This window comes from Coregonus clupeaformis, chromosome 23, assembly GCF_020615455.1.
Source record: "Coregonus clupeaformis isolate EN_2021a chromosome 23, ASM2061545v1, whole genome shotgun sequence".
NCBI lineage: Eukaryota > Metazoa > Chordata > Actinopteri > Salmoniformes > Salmonidae > Coregonus > Coregonus clupeaformis.
Genome location: NC_059214.1, coordinates 14,266,081 through 14,290,475, shown reverse-complemented (window position 1 = coordinate 14,290,475; position 24,395 = coordinate 14,266,081). Strand labels below are relative to the sequence as shown.

Here is a 24,395-nt window from a genome sequence, read left to right as displayed (position 1 = left end):
TACCCAAACCACGCATTGCATGACAGGTAGCTAATAACAATTCAATGTACTGATTATGTATTCTAGTATTGCAGCACGAAAATGTCCATAACTCTCTAATTTGATCCCACTTATTGATGGTGCACCTGCACCACATGGGCTAGACATAATCGTCTCATGGTCTTGATTTTGTTTGATTTGATCAGTGCTGAGGAAAGGCAGGGGTCTTTGCAGTCAGTAGACAGTTGTAAAGGTCACACAGAAGATGCTATGAAGGTCAAAGCATCCACACAATATAAGTGTCATTTAAAATCTTCCGGCTTTAAAGTGAGTCCTATGTGCTGTCACAGAGTCGATTTCCAAACTTCAAAATGAGCAGTGATTGGTGGCTCTAACCCGTGCCGGCCTAGTGCTGAGCCCTGCCAGCCAGGAACCCTTATCCAATACATCACTGTCTGCTCTCATTGGCCCTCCCTCCTCTTCACCACCAGGTGAGAGCCAATCAATACCCTAGACTCGTTAGGATGCCACTAAATGGCCTTCTCTGTCGAAACAGTGTGACACAGAATGGAACGGTGTATTACTGTGTATTACAAAGGGAGAATGTTGCCAGTTTTCCATGTTATGGGATTGGGAAATCAATGGGAATCCAGTGGGCTGGAGACCCACTGTCTGGCCAGTATCGACGGGAGATGACAGATTCCGATAATGGCAATCAACAGGCGTTCAAGGCAGTCATTTTCAACTGCCCCACATGGGTGTGAGGAACACCACGGGACTGGAAGGGTTCTCCTCATCAGAGACCGAGACAGATATCTCACTTTCGTCTTGTGCTCTGCTTCTCTGTTGGAGACCTCACTGTTTCCACGTCCCACTTTGTAGAAAATGTCTCTCTATACTCCTACATCTCTTTCATATCTCTGGATGTATATCTGTTTCTCTGTATTTCTATTGCTTTCTTAGTCTTTGTCTATGTGTATCTTTCTGAGAGAAGCGTTCCCTCTTTGTATTTTTGGCAGGTCTGTTGGGTATTCCAAGTCAAAAGTGATTTTTTACCCAACATAAGCAGGAAAAACACACTAATGACTTGGCAAATAAGACACAGTGGCAGGCTTTTCCTCTTAATCTGATTATGCTGAACTAACGGACACACTGAGGCACACCGTACAACTCCTAACAACTCCTGTAAAACTAGGAACAATGAGAGCAGAAGAGTCAAAGAGGCAAAAAGATAATGCAATAGACTGAAAATATACTGTTGCATAGTTTTAATAGTTTTTCCTCACTGTTCAGAACTGGGATAATGGGCGAGCCAGCACTTACTGGAATTGATTGGTGTCACAGTAGCCTTGCAATAGAGGGAGAATAATAGTGAATACATCAAGCTTTATAGAGGCCTCTGCACCGCAGTCGACTGGCTTTGGAGGATGTTGCACGAACAAGGCTGCATTTACAAACAGAATATTTGTCTTTGTCGTAAGTATGACAAACACACACACACAGGCCTGGCGCATTCTCCCCTACTCTGATGCCCTACATTGCAGCTTGAGGAGTCTCTAATGTTAATTAATGGCAGGCACCGGAGCATGGGATTTCTCATTAACCCCGGAGAACGATGCTGCAGAAGCATGCAAGAGGAAAAACACTCTAAAATGGGACTCCACTGTACTTCCTGATCTGTTCTTTGCATCCTGCACTACTGATCATTGGCAGCCGACAAGACTGAGGCCGTTCTTTACCTCTGGCTTCTTAATGGCAAGCGGCAGGGGAATATAGTGACTTAATTGAATTCATTACAGAGCTAATGAGGTAAATTAGAGCGAATCCAGGTGGGGTGGAGGGTTACTGTGACAGAACCCAAGATGAAGCATACGGGTGGGGTGTGAGAGTGACACACAAAGTTCAGAACTGCTCTGCAATCTGGCAATCTAAAGGAAGATAAACCCTGAGCATGGTCTGATATCACTGTTCAGCTCTGCAGCCATAGTCTGTAGCTAAATAGTAAGTCATGCAGCCTACATCCAAGCTGAGCTGTTCTCTCTACACACTCAAAATTCTGCCTCCACTGAACACCTTTAACCTAATCATTGACTGTGTAGCTTCAGGGCTATTGGGCCACGCCAGTTCCTCAATTTAGAATAAGCGGTGGATAAAAACAATGATTCACCAAGCACTGCCCTAGTGTGAGTAATGTGTACCAAGGTGAACTACTCACCTCCAGGCAGTTGACAACACTGATCATCTTACCATCATTGGCTATGTCTGTGCAAATAGGGATGAGTCTTTCAATGTGTCGGTATGAGTCAGTAAAATGAAATGTATCTGTAGGAAAGACTGTGCCAGTGGGTGCATGTATGTGGGTAAGATTGCAGCAGTATGTTCAGCAGGGGTCAACATGTGTTAGATTGAGTCAACATATCTATGCATTTGTGTACTCATAACTTGAGTCGTTCAGTATGTGTCAATTTTTTTCTGTGTACAAGTCAGAATGCGTAAGCATTTGTCATCGGTAAGTTCAAGTTAGGTGAGTACGACTAACCTTGTGTGGACAGTGGAGCACTTCCACATTTAAGACTTAGGTATGTGACCATATGTTTCAGTACCCATCAACATGTCCCTATGTCCCAACATGTCCATTACTTGTACATTCCAGGAGCTGTGGCTGCACTGATCCCTGTGCCTTAGGGTGTCTGTCTGGTTGGGGATTTCATGAAATAACCGTATCCTGAACCACCCGCAGTAATGGAGAGCATAATGACAAATCCAAGAATGTATACATTATTTCAGCTTTACCCAACATAAAGTCTAAAACAATAAACTTTTCCAAGGAACAGAGTAAGATTTAGGACATAATATAACTGACTGGTTACTGAAACTACTAGTAAGGATAAAGGCCATGATACACTGGGATTTTGTTTGGGCAATATTGCCGAGCAAAGTTGCCAGCAATGGTTGATGCAACTATTTTTACATTGAAAATGAGTAAAATTTTATTATCTGGGAATCTTGATCGGCAGCTCCACTTAGTGGGCAATTTGTAGGAATCCTCCAATCAGAGCACAGATATTGGTCATGTGATCAGTCTGCTGTTCCAAAATATTTTGGAAAAAATCGGAACCGTGTTTGAGCTGAAGCGAGAGAAAAATCAACTCCCGTTGGAGTGAAATGTTGGCCATTCACATCACATATTTTGCTCCACTACAACATTATATCATGGTGCTTAAATAAATACATAATGTGTTCAGTTTGTCATGTTTAACAGCTGAAAATATCCACAGTGGTGTGCATGCTAATCGATTAGCATGTTAACCGTAACCCACGCTAAGTTCATGGGACAAACAGGTCAATTCGCTAGCTAGCTAGTCATGTAGATTTTACATTTCGTTTTTCATTTTATATTGTTTTTTGTATGTTTAACTAGCTGGCTAGCTTGATTAATACCATTTACACTTCCTAGCTTAAAATTCTGAAGTAAAACGTTTTTTAAATCGTTGCCATTGACTTGACTGGCAGTAGGTTGAGTGGATTCCCAGGGCAACATGTTTGTTAGCTAATACATTCCAGTACAGATGTGGCAGTCAATAGGCAACAAAAAGCTATAGGAGATGAGTAAATAAATGGGGAAATTGAGTTTTAAGTTGATATAGTGGGGAGAAGAAGTATTTGATGCACTGCCGATTTTGCAGGTTTTCCTACTTACAAAGCATGTAGAGGTCTGTAATTTTTATCATAGGTACACTTCAACTGCGAGAGACGGAATCTAAAACAAAAATCCAGAAAATCACATTGTATGATTTTTAAGTAATTAATTTGCATTTTATTGCATGACATAAGTATTTGATCACCTACCAACCAGTAAGAATTCTGGCTCTCACAGCCCTGTTAGTTTTTCTTTAAGAAGCCCTCCTGTTCTCCACTCATTACCCGTATTAACTGCACCTGTTTGAACTCGTTACCTGTATAAAAGACACCTGTCCACACACTCAATAAAACAGACTCCAACCTCTCTACAATGGCCAAGACCAGAGAGCTGTGTAAGGACATCGGGGATACAATTGTAGACCTGCACAAGGCTGGGATGGGCTACAGGACAATAGGCAAGCAGCGTGGTGAGAAGGCAACAACTGTTGGTGCAATTATTAGAAAATGGAAGAAGTTCAAGATGACTGTCAATCAACCTCGGTCTGGGGCTCCATGCAAGATCTCACCTTGTGGGGCATCAATGATCATGAGGAAGGTGAGGGATCAGCCCAGAACTACACGGCAGGACCTGGTTAATGACCTGAAGAGAGCTGGGACCACAGTCTCAAAGAAAACATTTACATTTTAGTCATTTAGCTAACGCTCGTATCCAGAGCAACTTACAGGAGCAATTAGGATTGAGTGCCTTGCTCAAGGGCACATCGACAGATTTTTCACCTAGTCGGCTCGGGGATTAGAACCAGCGTCCTTTCGGCTACTGGCACAACGCACTTAACCACTAAGCTACCTGCCGGCGTAACACACTACGGCGTCATGGATTAAAATCCTGCAGAGCACGCAAGGTCCGCCTGCTCAAGCCAGCGCATGTCCAGGCCCGTCTGAAGTTTGCCAATGACATTCTGGATGATCCAGAGGAGGAATGGGAGAAGGTAATGTGGTTTGATGAGACAAAAATATAACTCCACTCGCCGTGTTTAGAGGAAGAAGAAGGATGAGTACAACCCCAAGAACACCATCCCAACCGTGAAGCATGGAGGTGGAAACATCATTCTTTGGGGATGCTTTTCTGCAAAGGGGACAGGACGACTGCACCGTATTGAGGGGAGGATGGATGGGGCCATGTATCGCAAGATCTTGGCCAACAACCTCCTTCCCTCAGTAAGAGCATTGAAGATGGGTCGTGGCTGGGTCTTCCAGCATGACAACGACCCGAAACACACAGCCAGGGCAACTAAGGAGTGGCTCCGTAAGAAGCATCTCAAGGTCCTGGATTGGCCTAGCCAGTCTCCAGACCTGAACCCAATAGAAAATCTTTGGAGGGAGCTGAAAGTCCGTATTGCCCAGCGACAGCCCCGAAACCTGAAGGATCTGGAGAAGGTCTGTATGGAGGAGTGGGCCAAAATCCCTGCTGCAGTGTGTGCAAACCTGGTCAAGACCTACAGGAAACGTATGATCTCTGTAATTGCAAACAAAGGTTTCTGTACCAAATATTAAGTTCTGCTTTTCTGATGTATCAAATACTTATGTCATGCAATAATATGCAAATGAATTACTTAAAATCATACAATGTGATTTTCTGGATTTTTGTTTTAGATTCCGTCTCTCACAGTTGAAGTGTACCTATGATAAAAATTACAGACCTCTACATGCTTTGTGAGTAGGAAAACCTGCAAAATCGGGAGTGCATCAAATACTTGTTCTCCCCACTGTTTATACTACTCATATGAAATATATTATTCATGTCCATATTGCTCATTGCTCATCATTTCTCTAGTGTCTCATACACCACTCTGTTGCCAGCAACATTGCTCAGTAATATTGCCACCAAAAATTGCCAATTGCCTTAGGACTTGAGAGGGTATTAGAGCCAACTGGTAACTCCTGTGTTATGTGACTGAACTACAAGATGCAAGTTGATGTGACGTACTCTTCTCACCAGATTGTCACTGTTAGGTTGAGGATGTTCAGCCCTCAAGGGAAGGCTGTGCTAATACTGATAGAGACTGACAGCCCAGAGAGAGCATGGCGTGACAGTGGCTGACTGTGACTGTGAGACACGCACATACACAGAGGCATACACACACAAATGCCGACACAGAAATCAATAGCTGGGGTACACATTCTACTTCATACTTTACAGATTTGCATACATTAGCCAGCTGTCTACCCCTGTAATGTTTATACTGATTTTCATTAATAATAAATGGACAGGGCCTCCCGAGTGGCATAGCGGTCTAAGGCACTACATTGCAGTGCTAGAGGCATCACTACAGACCCGGGTTCGATATCGGGCTGTATCACAACCGGCTGTGATCGGGAGTCCCATAGGGTGGCGCACAATTGGCCCAGCGTCGTCCGGATTAGGGGAGGGTTTGGCCGGGAGGGCTTTACTTGGCTCATCGTGCTCTAGCGACTCCTTGTGGTGGGCCGGGAGCCTGCAGGCTGACCATGGTCGTCAGTTGAACGGTGTTTCCTCTGACACATTTGTGCGGCTGGCTTCCGGGTTAAGCGGGCAGGTTCGATCCCAGGCTGTGTCACAACCGGCCGTGACCGTGAGTCCCATAGGGCGGCGCACAATTGGCCCAGCATCGTCCGGGTTAGGGGAGGGTTTGGCCTGGGTGGCATTACTTTGCTCATCGTGCTCTAGCGACTCCTTGTGGTGGGCCGGGCGCCTGCAGGCTGACTTCGATCGTCAATTGAACGGTGTTTCCTCTGACAAATTGGTGCGGCTGGCTTCCGGGTTAAGCGTGCGGGTGGTAAGAAGCACGGCTTGGCGGGTCATGTTTTAGAGGATGCATGACTCGACCTTCGCCTCTCCCGAGCCCGTTGGGGAGTTGCAGCAATGAGACAAGATCGTAATCACGAAATTGGGGAGAAAAAGGGTGTAAAAATCACAGAAAAATAAAATAATAAAATAATAACTGGACACACTGGAATTACAATTCAACAACATGCAGTGATGCAACATTTTTAATTACTGTCAACTGACAAGATAAAGGGATGGATAGATGGATGTATGGATGAATTAATGCATAGAGAGATATTCTTATCTTGGCATGGAATGTTACCTAACTGTTGTAGGAACGTTCCATGTTTGCTGGGGATATAGATATCAAACTCTCCAGATACAGTGGGGAGAACAAGTATTTGATACACTGCCGATTTTGCAGGTTTTCCTACTTACAAAGCATGTAGAGGTCTGTAATTTTTATCATAGGTACACTTCAACTGTGAGAGACGGAATCTAAAACAAAAATCCAGAAAATCACATTGTATGATTTTTAAGTAATGAATTTGCATATTATTGCATGACATAAGTATTTGATACATCAGAAAAGCAGAACTTAATATTTGGTACAGAAACCTTTGTTTGCAATTACAGAGATCATACGTTTCCTGTAGGTCTTGACCAGGTCTGCACACACTGCAGCAGGGATTCTGGCCCACTCCTCCATACAGACCTTCTCCAGATCCTTCAGGTTTCGGGGCTGTCGCTGGGCAATACGGACTTTCAGCTCCCTCCAAAGATTTTCTATTGGGTTCAGGTCTGGAGACTGGCTAGGCCACTCCAGGACCTTGGGATGCTTCTTACGGAGCCACTCCTTAGTTGCCCTGGCTGTGTGTTTTGGGTCATTGTCATGCTGGGAGACCCAGCCACGACCCATCTTCAATGCTCTTACTGAGGGAAGGAGGTTGTTGGCCAAGATCTCGCGATACATGGCCCCATCCATCCTCCCCTCAATATGGTGCAGTCGTCCTGTCCCCTTTGCAGAAAAGCATCCCCAAAAAATGATGTTTCCACCTCCGTGCTTCATGGTTGGGATGGTGTTCTTGGGGTTGTACTCATCCTTCTTCTTCCTCCAAACACGGCGAGTGGAGTTTAGACCAAAAAGCTATATTTTTGTCTCATTAGACCACATTACCTTCTCCCATTCCTCCTCTGGATCATCCAGATGGTCATTGGCAAACTTCAGACGGGCCTGGACATGCGCTGGCCTGAGCAGGGGGACCTTGCGTGCGCTGCAGGATTTTAATCCATGATGGCGTAATGTGTTACTAATGGTTTTCTTTGAGACTGTGGTCCCAGCTCTCTTCAGGTCATTGACCAGGTCCTGCCGTGTAGTTCTGGGCTGATCCCTCACCTTCCTCATGATAATAATAATAATAATAATATGCCATTTAGCAGACGCTTTTATCCAAAGCGACTTACAGTCATGCGTGCATACATTTTTGTGTATGGGTGGTCCCGGGGATCGAACCCACTACCTTGGCGTTACAAGCGCCGTGCTCTACCAGCTGAGCTACGAGGTGAGATCTTGCATGGAGCCCCAGACCGAGGGTGATTGACCGTCATCTTGAACTTCTTCCATTTTCTAATAATTGCGCCAACAGTTGTTGCCTTCTCACCAAGCTGCTTGCCTATTGTCCTGTAGCCCATCCCAGCCTTGTGCAGGTCTACAATTGTATCCCCGATGTCCTTACACAGCTCTCTGGTCTTGGCCATTGTGGAGAGGTTGGAGTCTGTTTGATTGAGTGTGTGGACAGGTGTCTTTTATACAGGTAACGAGTTCAAACAGGTGCAGTTAATACAGGTAATGAGTGGAGAACAGGAGGGCTTCTTGAAGAAAAACTAACAGGTCTGTGAGAGCCGGAATTCTTACTGGTTGGTAGGTGATCAAATACTTATGTCATGCAATAATATGCAAATTAATTACTTAAAAATCATACAATGTGATTTTCTGGATTTTTGTTTTAGATTCCGTCTCTCACAGTTGAAGTGTACCTATGATAAAAATTGCAGACCTCTACATGCTTTCTAAGTAGGAAAACCTGCAATATCGGCAGTGTATCAAATACTTGTTCTCCCCACTGTACATATCCAACTCAAGTCTAGGGATACATAATAGCGACAAGCTCAAATGGTGATGTGTTTCTGGGGAACAATGGTCTGTAAAACCAAGAACTTAAGAACTGATTTCACTCATTTATCCTCTTAAACTATCCCTTCCATCTTACAAATCATTTGTTCTTAACATCAATTTGTATCATCCATCCATAGCAGCAGTATTTAATCTCTGTCAATGGACTCTTTAGCCCATGTGCTTAAGAGAGGCAGTATCAATCAAGGTTTCTACTGTACATTCCGTTTACACTCTGCCATTGATTCTCCCATCAACCATTTAATATATTCCACACATTCACCCTCTGCAATCTATAATAACTATCATTTTTATTCTAACCTTGCACATATACATTTCCACATACCATATACCTTCCAATCTATACTTTATATAGCTTCTCTCTCAAATAAGTATTATCTGGATCATCTAAAACCTCCAAAGCCACACCATGATCAATCTCAGCTATCACATGTTACACTCCCTGTCTATTTGTTATTTCATCCTATTTGTCTGGGCTCCATCTATCATCAAAGCCGTCCCGCATAAACCTGGATTTCTGACTGGCTCGACGCAATTTAGCCCTCTCCATTTCTAGCCTGAGGTCAGCTCTGGGATTGAGATGGTGCAGAGGAGATAGTGGAGAAATGTCACTGAGGGGATTCAATATTGATGTACAGAAAGGCCTTGCCTCTTCCCCATGCCCTCTGGCTGCGAGCGAGCGAAGTCATGCAGTTATGGGCAGAGAGGAATCTGAAACAAACAACCCAAATGGCATCGGGGGAGCAGAATAGAGAAATGGATGGTAACTTGGATCTCCAGAGCGTCTTAGGAAGTCGGAGTCCTATCCTGTCAAAGTTATCGTTAACCTCTCCATACAACACAACCATAATCAGATTCACTTGTGCTTCACTTAACGTTTTATTCAGAGATCTGCACTTCCAGGGCCTTATTTTTTACATACAAGCCCCCTCCAGCAGATAAGGAATCAATACAATTTAAATATGTATCAGAGGGAAAGAAAATACATACATGAAGGCAGGGGTATGAGACATGCAAGCCTGGTTTAGTTTGACGATGAATTATACAAGCTGGTTTTACTGCGGCTCATTCTAAAAAACGGTGAAGGCAGGTGAGGGATCGTCCCTTTGTTGTCAAAGAAACTGTGCCCTTTGTTTTCGCTTTGCAGAACCGACTGCAGACTCACAGTATATCAAGATCTTGTTAACGTCAAAGATGGGATTTTGAAGTAGTGTGTACTTTTACGTAAATGTGCTAAGTGCCTCCAACAAACAGATGTTAGTATAACTCAGGATGTTATTTTGGGAACAATGAGGTAGGTTGCGCAGGTAGCCAAAGTGAGATACTCTGTATCAATGAAGCCTAACTTTGAAAACAAAGACCAATGCAATAGCTCCACCTACTCGCCCTAGACCCTGGCACAGTAATTTGTGGCTAATAACACACTGCTCAGTTACAAAAACACTTAAATAACTAATTCACATTAACGTCAGCAACAATAAACTCCCAACAGTGAGACTAAGGACTGTTTATAGCCAATCTGTGCCACCTTGTTTAAAAGACATGCGCCATGTCACACAAGATTCTCCTCACCAAAACATTCCAACCAAGTTGCATCAAAATGTCCATTATCCCAAGTGAGATGATATGTTGATGAGAGCTCCATCAACAAATCACTAGAGAGAACTGCTCTAAAATCTCGTTATGGTTGCTTGCCAATGGCAGCACTGTGGAGTACGTGTTGGCACTTACCGTTGATCCATTTGGCCTCTGGGTCATGGACCACAAACTCAGGCTTGAACAGATCTTCCACGGTGAGTTTTGTATCACTGCCAGCTTGGCTGTCCGCTGCAAAAAAAACAACAACATACAAGTGCATTAATTCCAAACTCTATCATAACTTGGAACTCAATAATGATCAAATCATTATTTTATCATTATTGATATCTCCTGCATTGTTTATTCTCTCACACATGGAGCGAGTAGTGACAATAACGCATATGATACTAAAGGAAAATGTTGTACTATTGCTTCTTTTTTTTGTATTGTGAAGTGTGCTGCATCAAAGTCTTTCTGAGGAACCCAGTTACCAGAAAGCATCAGGTTAGTCTCCAATCAAGGACAAGACTGTCTTCTTGGTCCTGACCTAGAATTTATCCCAGGCAGATGCCGCCAAGAGATTGCCTTTCACTCTACAGAGATCGAAATTCTGAGGTCGGACAGGCAGACAGCGAGGTTTATTTTAACCCCTGCTGTACCAAACTAAATGCTAGGCTGGAAGCGAGGGGAAATAATGTACAAGTTGAGATAAATACAAGAGATGATTCGGACAGCAACATGAACATGATATTCTTGATAATTTTCAGATGGAACTGTTAGCAGGCATAGGGGTGTCTGTGATGGCCAATACACCATGGACTGGGAATGCTGCTCGTCCAATCAGCATCCAGGATCCAAACAGCCAGTTTTATAAAAGAGTATACACATAACCATCCAGGTGTTTATAATGTCTTAGGTCTGTGCTTTAGTCTGACAAATGACACTCAGATGAATATCACATGTAGTAGAGAGGTGGAGTGGTCTGTAAACAGGGACTTTAATCTAGGGCAGCTATGGAGTTTTTTTTTGCAGGACTCTTGAGAGTGTCATGCTTACTTTAGCCTTTATGAATAAAATAAGTCAGGATCAAATCTTATAAGAAGATTGGATGCACTTGGATCGCTTCACCTGCTCTAGAGGCAGATACTTTGAGCAACCTTTTAAATACAGATGAAGAGGGAGTCAGGGGTGTAAGAGTGAGGTAGGGAGTGATAGAGGGGGAGGGAGAGCAAAAGACAGAAAGAGAAAGAGATATGGAGAAATTATATTGGGGAAAAAAACAATAGAACATGCACACGCACGCACGCACGCACGCACACACACACACACACAACCCATACATGCAATGGTCATTAACATGGTTGTTATCTGACCTAAAATCCCTCAGCTGTGTAAACATTGCCTAGGTAAACATATTTTAATTATAAAATGTTTAGCCATTAGTAAAATAGAATGTTGTTAAGCCAATTGTAAACTACTGTTGACTTGGACAGCTGCTAATTGTGCAGCGAGAGAGGAGGGCCAAATGGAGTGCCAAATGATTTTGAATGTCAGCCATGTTGGCCTGGGCTAGATAACTACAGAGCACTCCTGTTTGTAAATGATGTGGCAGCCACATGCAATAGATAGCTAGCCCAGCAGACATTTGAGGGGTTTTAAATAGCCTGGAACACCAGGGGACAGTGTGGTCTCTGTGTATCTGTGAGTCATTCCAAACATGTCTGTGTACGTCACTCAGCATAAACTGTTCTTCATTGCAGTAAATTGAGGAGGTTGATCAATAGGTGAGTGCTGAAATTAAGTTAATTCAAAGGTGCAGGCAGAAATCCCAATTCCGTATTAGAAATTAGTAGCACAACTGAACATGTAGCTCAAATTTGATCATTGAAAGTAGAGATATGTTAGACAATAATACAATTTTGGGGCTAATTTCCTTACTGTCACCAATAGCCTGCCAAACAAAAGGCACTGAACCACCTCTGGCACACATACTATGTCTATCCTGCATAACACAAATCCGGTTAATAAAGTAATATACTAATTCTCCATGTCCAGTACTGTACCTGGAGTGAGGAGGATGACAGACAATGTGATCAGAGAGCAGACCCCCAGTATAACCAGCAGAGCGATAACAATCCCTTTCCAGTTCCTCTCAGGTGGAGCTCCCGCACCAAGGTCCTGTAAAGAGAGAGAGAGAGGGAAGAAGGGAGGGAGAGAGAGAGAGAGAGAGAGAGAGAGAGAGAGAGAGAGAGAGAGAGAGAGAGAGAGAGAGAGAGAGAGAGAGAGAGAGAGAGAGAGAGAGAGAGAGAGAGAGAGTGGGGAAGGGAGGGTAAGAGAGAGGGAGAGAGAGAGAGAGAGAGAGCGAGAGAGAATGGGGAAAAAGAGAGAGAGAGAAACAGTTATTAAAAGGGAGTTCTGGAAAATACGTTTCAACGTTCGACTAAAAGTGGAGATACCTAGACATACTAAAATGCTAACATGCTAACAACCCTACATAAATGTTTCAGATTTGAGTCCAAGATTTTCTTCCAAACTTTATTTTCTTGCATCCATCCATACAAACTATTTTCAAGACCACAGATTGTCAATACACAAGTCATTCTATGTTGAGTCAGTTATGTAGGAGCTTACAAAAAACATAGCCATATGGTTGAATTGCTACAAATTGAAAGCCAAATCCAATTCACAGATCACAGACATTGAGCAAGTAATACACATCCATTTAGAATCAGGGACACAATAGGAAGCAGCATGGGTCAGCATGGGTTAACCCATACAATATAATGTCAACAATTGAGAAAAAACACAATACTTAAACAGCATAATGTGTTAGGATTGAATGCCGGTCAATGTGTCACAATAGCAATGACTTTGATAGGAAAGTGAACATCTACTCATGCCCTAGGTAGGAGTAGAAAAACGTAAACTAGGAAATGATAGTCACAAAAATGTAAAGTAATTTGTTCAGCTTTATTGTAGTGGATTTTTTAGCTACAGGTTTCAGCATTTCACCTTGATCTGCATGGTGGGGCTCATTGTAAGCTGCATAGTAGCATTGATAACCAGCTTCATGGTGGGTCTCAAAATAATCTGCATGATATGGTTCACTCTAAGCTACGCGGTGGGGCTCAATGATAAACACGAGCAACATTATGGCATTCTGTGTTTAAATTCAACTCAAGAGGTAAACAGCTGTTTGTAAGCTGCATGGAGGAAAGGGCATTGAGGGACTTCATGAAAAATGCAAGGTAATATTTCATAATTTGCATTTCAAGGGAGAAAGGCTATTTGCATGGTTGACTCGCTTTCATTAAAAACTCTCTCGGAGTCTCTCTCTCATACTCCTGCTTCATGACTACTGAAGCAACTCCCTGGCACAAACAAGCAGCCTTTTACCAGCTGTGCTACAGTATCATTGTGTGTCATAACCCCTATTCGACAAGACAGAAACAAAACTCAGGCGTAGGACTACATGTTTTGTGTTCAACAATTTTACAGGTTAACAGGGTGGAGAAAGGACAGGTCAAGATGGCCGCCTACTTTAATGGCCATGCAGTGGTGGGTTAAAGGCCCAATGCAGCCATTTTTATATCAATATCAAATCATTTCTGGGTAACAATGAAGTACCTTACTGTAATAGATTTCCTTTAAAGTGGCAATATGTAACTTTTTGGGCGACCCGACCAAAGTCACATGTGAGTTATAGATCTGTCATTCTACTTGAAAGCAAGTCTAAGAAGCGGTAGATCTGTTCTATGTGCGCTATTGCTATGCATCCCGTTCTTAAGTTTTGTTTTTGAGTCTTTTACTTTCGGTTTTGTACACAAGATTCAAACAGCTGAAACAACAATATGTTTGTTTATGGAAAATATATTTCACAGCTGTTTAGATGGTACAGTGATTCTCTACACTATACTAGCTTATTTTGTCACATAAACTGAAAATAGGCAAACTATTAGTTTTAGCAACCAGGAAATGGTGGAGCGATTTCTGCATAGCACAACTTTAAAATGGGCAAATATTACTTTTTGTCAAGCAAGAATTTTGCTAAGACTGTCTGGGAGTGGTCTGAGTGGGGAGGGGAAAACTGAAAACTGGCTGTTATTGGCAGAGAGGTTTGGAACTCTCTTAGTTATTGGTTTGTTAACCAATTTACCACATGGAGATGTCACCATGGAAAACCGAAACTGCTGCCCATGCAAACCTGCTGATTAGAAGGTCCTGTGCAGATTGTATTTTACATTTTAGTCATTTAGCAGAAGCTCTTATCCAGAGCGACTTACAGTTAGTGAGTGCATACATTTTTTTTTTCATACTGGCCCCCCGTGGGAATAAATAACATTGATAAAAAATAATCACACTTTTACAGTGTTAGTTTTATCAGCTGTTGTACAATATGATACAAAAGACATAAAAAACATTATTGTAACTGCACTGGGCCTTTAAGAGGCTGTGGCACAGTGTCAGAGGAGTTCTGCCTCAGTGGTCTTAAATAGGTTCTGTCCTCCATCCATATCTGCTAGTTCTGATAAGATGGCAACATTAAGACCTCTCTCCACATCACCCAAACCACTGGCTTTCCTGGCCTCAATTACCCACAAAACCCTGCAGGTACAGGGAGGGGATTACTGGCCTCCAATCCACTTCTGAGTTGTGATTGGCTAGAGGGGGTAAAGTAGAATTATGGCCAGTAAGACCCAGGTTACCGTTTAAAAAAGGTTTTTGTCACATTTCTGCTCCATTTTCCCGAGGAGGCAATCTGTATCGATTTATATCGTGTGTATCTTGGAGGGTTCACAGGTAGGTATGAACCAAACCGTCGCATACCTCCTGCTCCGAAAAAAATTCAAACGCTCAAGCACCTCTCCAACAGCTGCAATCTGCATTTGCATCCCCTGGCAAAGCCGTAGGGGCGCACCCTTGTTCTGGGGACGTTGTGTTATATCATTTACGGCCCCCAAAGGGCACAGGTGGCTGATATGTTATCAGAGGTTGGGCTGACGCTCATTTCATTATTACCACATAAAACGGCTTCCTTGTCCTTGAACGCTGACAGCAACTCTAAATTGCCAAAGCCCGCCATGCATGAGCTTCTTTTTTCTCTTCATCTCAAATATCTCTCTCTCCAATTTCCTACTTTGCAGTTTTGGAATCATCATCCTTAATTTATTAACTCAATTATGAGCAGATAAAGCCACTGAGAGAGTTCTGGCCCGATGCGTCTCTCCATTACCATTATGGGGATTAGGGAACCATGTCAGGGCCCTGACAAATGCCTAGCCCCCCAGGAGAAGAGAAAATAGCCTGGGTGTTTCACACAGACCCATCCCCCCCCCCACACACACACATTCAGTACCACTTGTCTTTCCTTTAACTTTATGCCACTTTACAATATGCTCATAAACAACACTTCAAGTAAAGTGTTATAACGCATACTGTATATAGACACATCCACAGGCAAGGGCAAAATAGGCAAAGGACAGCTAAAGCGCAACATTAAATACCAACAAGACAATCTTGTCGCCCACAAGCACTGCAAGTCTAACTTACTTTACTTTCACCAGTCTAGACAGAGTTTTAGTTTCGATTTACAGTCCAAACAAAATAACAGAGTCATAAAACTAATATGGCTGCCCACACCATTTCTTAGCAACCCATTTTTTTGCCCTTAGATTTTCTGTCATAGACTGTCATTCATCTTGCAAATGTCTTATTTTACTCCACATCGGGGTGTTAGTCTGTGTTGCAGAGAGGCACTGAAAACCATAAATAAATATCTGACAGCTCCAGCAATAAGCAAGCAGACAAAGCCTGCGTCCCAAATGGCGCCCTTATTCCATTTTTAGCGCATTACTTTTGACCAGGGCCCATAAGTCAAAAGTAGTGCACTATGTATGCAATAGGGTGCCATTTGGGACGCATCCAAAGCCTTCATTTCTCTATGTCAGAGAAGATACTCAAGGGAGAAGGAAAACAGGTCTATGGGGAGTTAGGGTTGAAGCGTTTTGTAGGTACACATAAAATAGCCCTGTTAGTTATGTCTGTGTTAATGCAAAACTGAAGAGTAATGCAGGTGCTTGGTTTTCAGGATGGGATTTATGAAGTTGTTAATACAATGTAAGAAGGTGGATCTTTTTGAATATGAAAGTGGATGAAAAACAGATTTGGCTCATTAATCTATATGGTCCAAATCAGGATGATCCATACTTCTTCGAAAATATTTATAACAATTTATTGAACTTACAGGCAACAAATGATAAAATCATTATGATGGGAGACTATAACACAGTGTTAAGTACCTCAATGGACCGTAAAGGGAATCACTCTACAAACTATCATCAATGTGCCCTTAAGGAAATCACAAATATTATGGACACATTAGAAATAGAGGATATTTGGAGACTAAAAAACCTTGACCTAGTGAGTTATACATGGAGGAGACTTAACCTCTTAAGGATCTAACCCTTTTTTTCAATTTTCGCCTAAAATGACATAACCAAATCTAACTGCCTGTAGCTCAGGACCTGAAGCAAGGATATGCATATTCTTGATACCATATGAAAGGAAACACTTTGAAGTTTGTGGAAATGTGAAATTAGATCTGGTAAAAAATAATACAAACAAATATATATATATATATATATATATATATATATATATATATATATATATATTATCATCTTTGAAATGCAAGAGAAAGGCCACAATATAATTTGGCAGTTTAGGCGCAACATATATTCTGGCCACTAGATGGCAGCAGTGTGCGCGCAACGTTTCTGATTGATCCAGTGAAGCATTGCAATACTGGACTATTTTGTAGCAAGTCTGCCCAAATGTGCCAAATTGGTCAACTGATAGATTTTCAAGTACACCACTATAGAAAACACACAAAAATGATATGGTAATACAACATGTAAGTTTACACACTCCGAGGAATGTCATACATGATGAATCATTAGCTTATACACTAACTTTCACACATCTAGATGGCCGGGCGGGGTGGGTGTGGAGCCAGAGACAGCAGGGGTTCAAACTGTAGAACCCAGTTCCTAAATTTGAATATAAAAATGGATTTTATCAAACAAATCTATGCTACATTTTATCTCTGGGACCGTTAGGATGACAAATCAGAGCAAGATTACTGAATGTAAATACATTATTTACCTTCAGAGGTGAATGTATCAAACCAGTTGCCATGAAACGTTTTTTGTTGTTGTGCACTCTCCTCAAACAATAGCATGGTATTTTATCACTGTAATAGCTACTGTAAATTGGACAGTGCAGTTAGATTAACAATAATGTAAGCTTTCTGCCCATATAAGACATGTCCTGTAAAGTTTGCTGTTACTTACAACAGTCATGCTAATCACATTAGCGCACGTTAGCTCAACTGTCCCGTATACGGGACATCGATCCTGTGACTACTTTCTTGTCTCTTTCTCTCTTGCATCAAAGATTTAAAAAGTTTTAATAGGAGACAGAATGCAATCGGATCATCATCTAATTGGCCTTCACATAACTCTTATAGAATTTCCACGTGGACGGGGATATTGGAAATGTAATCAAAGTTTACTGGAGGACAATTTATTTTTAAATAAGACAAAATAATTAATAACTGAATATTTCCAGTACAATATAGGTTCAGCAAATCCCCCTATTGTTTGGGATATCTTTAAATGTACCTTCAGAGGTAATTCAATATAAAATTAATCAACAATAAAAAAAGCAGATTCTGGTTAAAGAGACAAGGAGAACAAAGGAAATATGCACCAAATTCTTCCTGAATCTCCAACACAGGAACGCTAATAAAAAAGAATTGCAGAAACGCATTACTGAAGATGGAGTCATCTATAATTCTCCGAATGATATTTTAAAAGAGGAAGCTAAATATTTTAAGCAGATGTTCTCGTTTCCGTCTCATCTCACCCACTGAATGACGAGGGCATTGAAAATGGGTCGAGGATGGGTATTCCAGCATGACAATGACCAAAAACACACGGCCAAGGCAACAAAGGAGTGGCTCAAGAAGAAGCACATTAAGGTCCTGGAGTGGCCTAGCCAGACCTTAATCCCATAGAAACTCTGTGGAGGGAGCTGCAGGTTCGAGTTGCCAAACGTCAGCCACAAAACCTTAATGACTTGGAGAAGATCTGCAAAGAGGAGTGGGACAAAATCCCTCCTGAGATGTGTGCAAACCTGGTGGCCAACTACAAGAAACGTCTGACCTCTGTGATTGCCAACAAGGGTTTTGCCACCAAGTACTAAGTCATGTTTTGCAGAGGGGTCAAATACTTATTTCCCTCATTAAAATGCAAATCAATTTATAACATTTTTGACATGCGTTTTTCTGGATTTCTTTGTTGTTATTCTGTATCTCACTGTTCAAATAAATCTACCATTACAATTATAGACTGATAATTTCTTTGTCAGTGGGCAAAAGTACAAAATCAGCAGGGGATCAATTACTTTTTTCCCTCACTGTACACACTCTCATTCAAATGTACAAATGTGCACATACAGTTGAAGTCGGAAGTTTACATACACCTTACCCATTTAAACTCAGTTTTTCACCATTTCTGACATTTCATCCTTGTAAAAATTCCATGTCTTAGGTCAGTTAGGATCACCACTTTATTTTAAGAATGTGAAATGTCAGAATAATTACATTTACATTTAAGTCATTTAGCAGACGCTCTTATCCAGAGCGACTTACAGTCAGTGAGTGCATACATTTATTTATTTTATTTTTTCATACTGGCCCCCCGTGGGAATCGAACCCACAACCCTGGCGTTGCAAGCGCCATGCTCTACCAACTGAGCTTAGTAGAGTGAATGATTTATTTCAGGTTTTATTTCTTTCATCACATTCCCAGTGGGTCAGAACTTTACATACACAGTATTTGATAGCATTGCCTTTAAATTGTTTAACTTGTGTCAAATGTTTCGGGTAGCCTTCCACAAGCTTCCCACAATAACTTGGGTGAATTTTGGCCCATTCCTCCTGACAGAGCTGGTGTAACGGAGTCAGGTTTGTAGGCCTCCTTGCTCGCACACGCTTTTCAGTTCTGCCCAGACATTTCCTATAGGATTGCGGTCAGGGCTTTGTGATGGCCACTCCAATACCTTGACTTTGTTGTCCTTAAGCCATTTTGCCACAACTTTGGAAGTATGCTTGGGGTCATTGTCCATTTGGAAGACCCATTTGCGACCAAGCTTTATCTTCCTGACTGATGTCTTGAGATGTTGCTTCAATATATCCACATCATTTTCCTTCCTCATGATGCCATGTGTTTTGTGAAGTGCACCAGTCCCTCCTGCAGCAAAGCACCCCCACAGCATAATGCTGCCACCCCCGTGCTTCACGGTTGCGATGGTGTTCTTTGGCTTGCAAGCATCCCCCTTTTTACTCCAAACATAACGATGGTCATTATGGCCAAACAGTTCTATTTTTGTTTCATCAGACCAGAGGACATTTCTCCAAAAAGTACGATCTTTGTCCCCATGTGCAGTTGCAAACCGTAGTCTGGCATTTTATGGCGGTTTTGGAGCAGTGGCTTCTTCCTTGCAGAGTGGCCTTTCAGGTTATGTCGATATAGGACTTGTTTTACTGTGGATATAGATACTTTTGTACCCGTTTCCTCCAGCATCTTCACAAGGTCCTTCGCTGTTGTTCTGGGATTGATTTGCACTTTTCACACCAAAGTACGTTCATCTGTAGAGACAGAACACGTCTCCTTCCTGAGCTGTATGATGGCTGCGTGGTCCCATGGTGTTTATACTTGCGTACTATTCTTTGTACAGATGAACGTGTTACCTTCAGGCGTTTGGAAATTGTTTCCAAGGATGAACCAGACTTGTGGAGGTCTACAATATTTTTTCTGAGGTCTTGGCTGATTTCTTTTGAATTTCCCATGATGTCAAGCAACGAGGCACTGAGTTTTAAGGTAGGCCTTGAAATACATCCACAGGTACACCTCCAATTGACTCAAATGTTGTCAATCAGCCTATCAGAAGCTTCTAACACCATGACATCATTTTCTGGAATTTTCCAAGCTGTTTAAAGGCACAGTCAACTTAGTGTATGTAAACTTCTGACCCACTGGAATTATGAGACAGTGAATTATAAGTGAAATAATCTGTCTTAAAAATTATTTTTTTTAAATTACTTGTGTCATGCACAAAGTAGATGTCCTAACCAACTTGCCAAAACTATAGTTTGTTAACAAGAAATTTGTGGAGTGGTTGAAAAATGAGTTTTAATGACTCCAACCTAATTTATTTAAACGTCCGACTTCAACAGTACACGGACACACACATATAAATAGTGCCATCCATGCATTCAATGATATTCAGTTGGCCTTGCTGTTATGATTTTATTTTTTTTCATTATTGTTTTCTGTTTTCCTTTGTCTTTTCTTTTTTTCTCTTTTGTTCATTTTGTTGCTGTTGGTGCATTGGGGACAGGGGTTTGGGGGTGGGGAATGGAACATTTATTTTTTCTCGGGGGTGGTCTCGGATGGTTGAGGAGCAGCTCTTGGGGAACTGTGGGGGGGGATCTTGGAGGGCTGGTGGCCTGGCAGTTGGGAGCTTGGGCCGGTGGCTGATGGATCGCTGGTTCGGGTCCCCGTTTTTGACCTTTTGTGAGATCTGTCGACGTGCCCTTGAGCAGGGCGTTGACCCTGGTTGATTCTGTGTGTCGCTCTGGATGGGAGTCTGTTAGATGACTAATGTGATGTAGTTGTTGAGCAACTTCACTGCAAGTACAGTGGGGAGAACAAGTATTTGATACACTGCCAATTATGCAGGTTTTCCTACTTACAAAGCATGTAGAGGTCTGTAATTTGTATCATAGGTAAACTTCAACTGTGAGAGACGGAATCTAAAACAAAAATCCAGAAAATCACATTGTATGATTTTAAAGTAATGAATTTACATTTTATTGCATGACATAAGTATTGCAAAGTAAGTAAGTATCAGAAAAGCAGAACTTAATATTTGCTACAGAAACCTTTGTTTGCAATTACAGAGATCATACGTTTCCTGTAGGTCTTGACCAGGTTTGCACACACTGCAGCAGGGATTTTGGCCCACTCCTCCATACAGACCTTCTCCAGATCCTTCAGGTTTCGGGGCTGTCGCTAGACAATACGGACTTTCAGCTCCCTCCAAAGATTTTCTATTGGGTTCAGGTCTGGAGACTGGCTAGGCCACTCCAGGATCTTGAGATGCTTCTTACGGAGCCACTCCTTAGTTGCCCTGGCTGTGTGTTTCGGGTCATTGTCATGCTGGAAGACCCAGCCACGACCCATCTTCAATGCTCTTACTGAGGGAAGGAGGTTGTTGGCCAAGATCTCGCGATACATGGCCCCATCCATCCTCCCCTTAATATGGTGCAGTCACCCTGTCCCCTTTGCAGAAAAGCATCCCCAAAGAATGATGTTTCCACCTCCATGCTTCACGGTTGGGATGGTGTTCTTGGGGTTGTACTCATCCTTCTTCTTCATCCAAACACGGCGAGTGGAGTTTAGACCAAAAAGCTCTATTTTTGTCTCATCAGACCACATAACCTTATCCCACTCCTCCTCTGGATCATCCAGATGGTCATTGGAAAACTTCAGACGGGCCTGGACATGCACTGGCTTGAACAGGGGGACCTTGCGTGTGCTGCAGGATTTTAATCCATGACGGCGTAGTGTGTTACTAATTGTTTTCTTTGAGACTGTGGTCCCAGCTCTCTTCAGGTCATTGACCAGGTCCTGCCGTGTAGTTCTGGGCTGATTCCTCACCTTCCTCAAGATCATTGATGCCCCACGAGGTGAGATCTTGCATGGAGCCCCAGACCGAGGGTGATTGACCGTCATCTTGAACTTCTTCCATTTTCTAATAATTGTGCCAACAGTTGTTGCCTTCTCACCAAGCTGCTTGCCTATTGTCCTGTAGCCCATCCCAGCCTTGTGCAGGTCTACAATTTTATCCCTGATGTCCTTACACAGCTCTCTGGTCTTGGCCATTGTGGAGAGGTTGGAGTCTATTTGATTGAGTGTGTGGACAGGTGTCTTTTATAAAGGTAACGAGTTCAAACAGGTGCAGTTAATACAGGTAATGAGTGGATAACAGGAGGGCTTCTTAAAGAAAAACTAACAGGTCTGTGAGAGCCGGAATTCTTACTGGTTGGTAGGTGATCAAATACTTATGTCATGCAATAAAATGCAAATTATTACTTAAAAATAATACAATGTGATTTTCTGGATTTTTGTTTTAGATTCCGTCTCTCACAGTTGAAGTGTACCTATGATAAAAATTACAGACCTCTACATGCTTTGTAAGTAGGAAAACCTGCAAAATCGGCAGTGTATCAAATACTTGTTCTCCCCACTGAATATTGTATGTTTTTAATATTCAATACAAAATATGTATTTATAAAAAATAAAAATAAATACAATGTAAGATATAGGCCAACATTATTAGTCTATATGGGCAACTCCAGCGGAAGGTCAACCTGAGTTTGTCATTTCAAAATGAAGCCATCACGTTCCTAAAATGAAGCCCCCCTCCCCCCTTTTTGTTATAAAGTTGACATGTTAATGAAGAAACTTATGTATGTGATATTTCTGTTTTTGTTTTCCGTATGTAATATATTTGCAAACATTTCAAAGCTCATAACATTCATAAGCTAAACCATAAGAGATGTTAAAAATGTGATATATGGTGAAAAAATTAATGGCATGGATAAACAACCGTTTTCACTAGCTTTCATTTCCCGACATTGCCAATTTGTATTTCATTTAGACATCATTTAAGCTGCTCTTGGCAACTATCACTACAACCCATAAACATGTCTTATTGTGGGGAAATTAAAGAAATTTGGCCCAAAACAACGAATGTGCACTAAAACTACATTAATTTCTCAGTATGATCATCTTGTCTTTTGGAATTGAACCCTATGTGGTGTATACTGTAGCCTGACATAGATTGAATAACTGTGACTCGAGTGATACCAATTCCATCCATCACATCAGCTAAGAACTTTAATGAAAACCGTTTTTCTTTTCCATGGTCTCAATATCAAGTTGGAGTCTTACCAGCTATTTTAACAATCATTTATAAGAGGCAGTGGTGACCCGTCATTCAGGGCAGGTGGGGCATCAAAACTATGAAATAACACATATGGAATCATGTAGTAACCAAAAAAGTGTTAAACAAATCAAAATGTATTTTATAATTGAGATTCTTCAATGTAGCCACCCTTTGCCTTGATGACAGCTTTGCACACTCTTGGCATTCTCTCAACCAGCTTCATGAGGTAGTCACCTGGAATGTATTTCAATTAACAGGTGTGCCTTGTTAAAAGCTAATTTGTGAAATGTATTTCCTTCTTAATGCGTTTGAGCCAATCAGTTGTGTTGTGACAAGGTAGGGGTGGTATACAGAAGTTAGCCCTATCTGGTAAAAGACCAAGTCCATATTATGGCAAGAACAGCTCAAATAAGCAAAGAGAAATGACAGTCCATCATTACTTTAAGACATGAAGGTCAGTCAATCAGGAAAATTTCAAGATCTTTGAACGTTTCTTCAAGTTCAGTCGCAAAGACCATCAAGCGCTATGATGAAACTGGCTTTCATGAGGACCGCCACAGGAAAGGAAGACCTAGAGTTACCTCTGCTGCAGAGGATAAGTTCATTAGAGTTAACTGCACCTCAGATTGCAGCCCAAACAAATGCATCACAGAGTTCAAGTAACAGACACATTTCAACATCAACTGTTCAGAGGAGACTGCGTGAATCAGGCCTTCATGGTCAAATTGCTGCAATAGAAACCAGTACTAAAGGACACCAATAAGAAGTATAGACTTGCTTGGGCCAAGAAACACAAGCAATTGACATTAGACCAGTGGAAATCTGTCCTTTGGTCTGATGAGTCCAAATTTGAGATTTTTGGTTCCAACCGCCGTGTCTTTGTGAAATGCAGAGTAGGTGAACGGATGATCTCTGCATGTGTAGTTCCCACCATGAAGCATGGAGGAGGTGGTGTGGTGGTGCTTTGCTGATGACAATGTCTGTGATTTATTTAGAATTCAAGGCACACTTAACTAGCATGGCTACCACATCATTCTGCAGCAATACGCCATCCCATCTGGTTTGCGCTTAGTGGGACTATAATTTGTTTTTCAACAGGACAATGACCCAACACACCTC

General features: G+C 42.0%; 1 protein-coding gene across 2 annotated transcripts in view; it reads right to left on the bottom strand.

Moving 5' to 3' along the window:
* Positions 1 to 24,395, bottom strand: part of LOC121536639 (inactive dipeptidyl peptidase 10-like) — a 346,281-nt gene that overhangs the window by 104,936 nt on the left and 216,950 nt on the right. For both annotated transcript variants that reach the window (XM_041844048.2, XM_041844049.2), the window contains exons 2-3: positions 12,263 to 12,377; positions 10,353 to 10,448 (exon numbers count right to left, since the gene is read on the bottom strand). In XM_041844048.2, the coding sequence (XP_041699982.2) occupies positions 10,353 to 10,448; positions 12,263 to 12,377 (211 nt within the window). The remainder of the gene's footprint in view (positions 1 to 10,352; positions 10,449 to 12,262; positions 12,378 to 24,395) is intronic.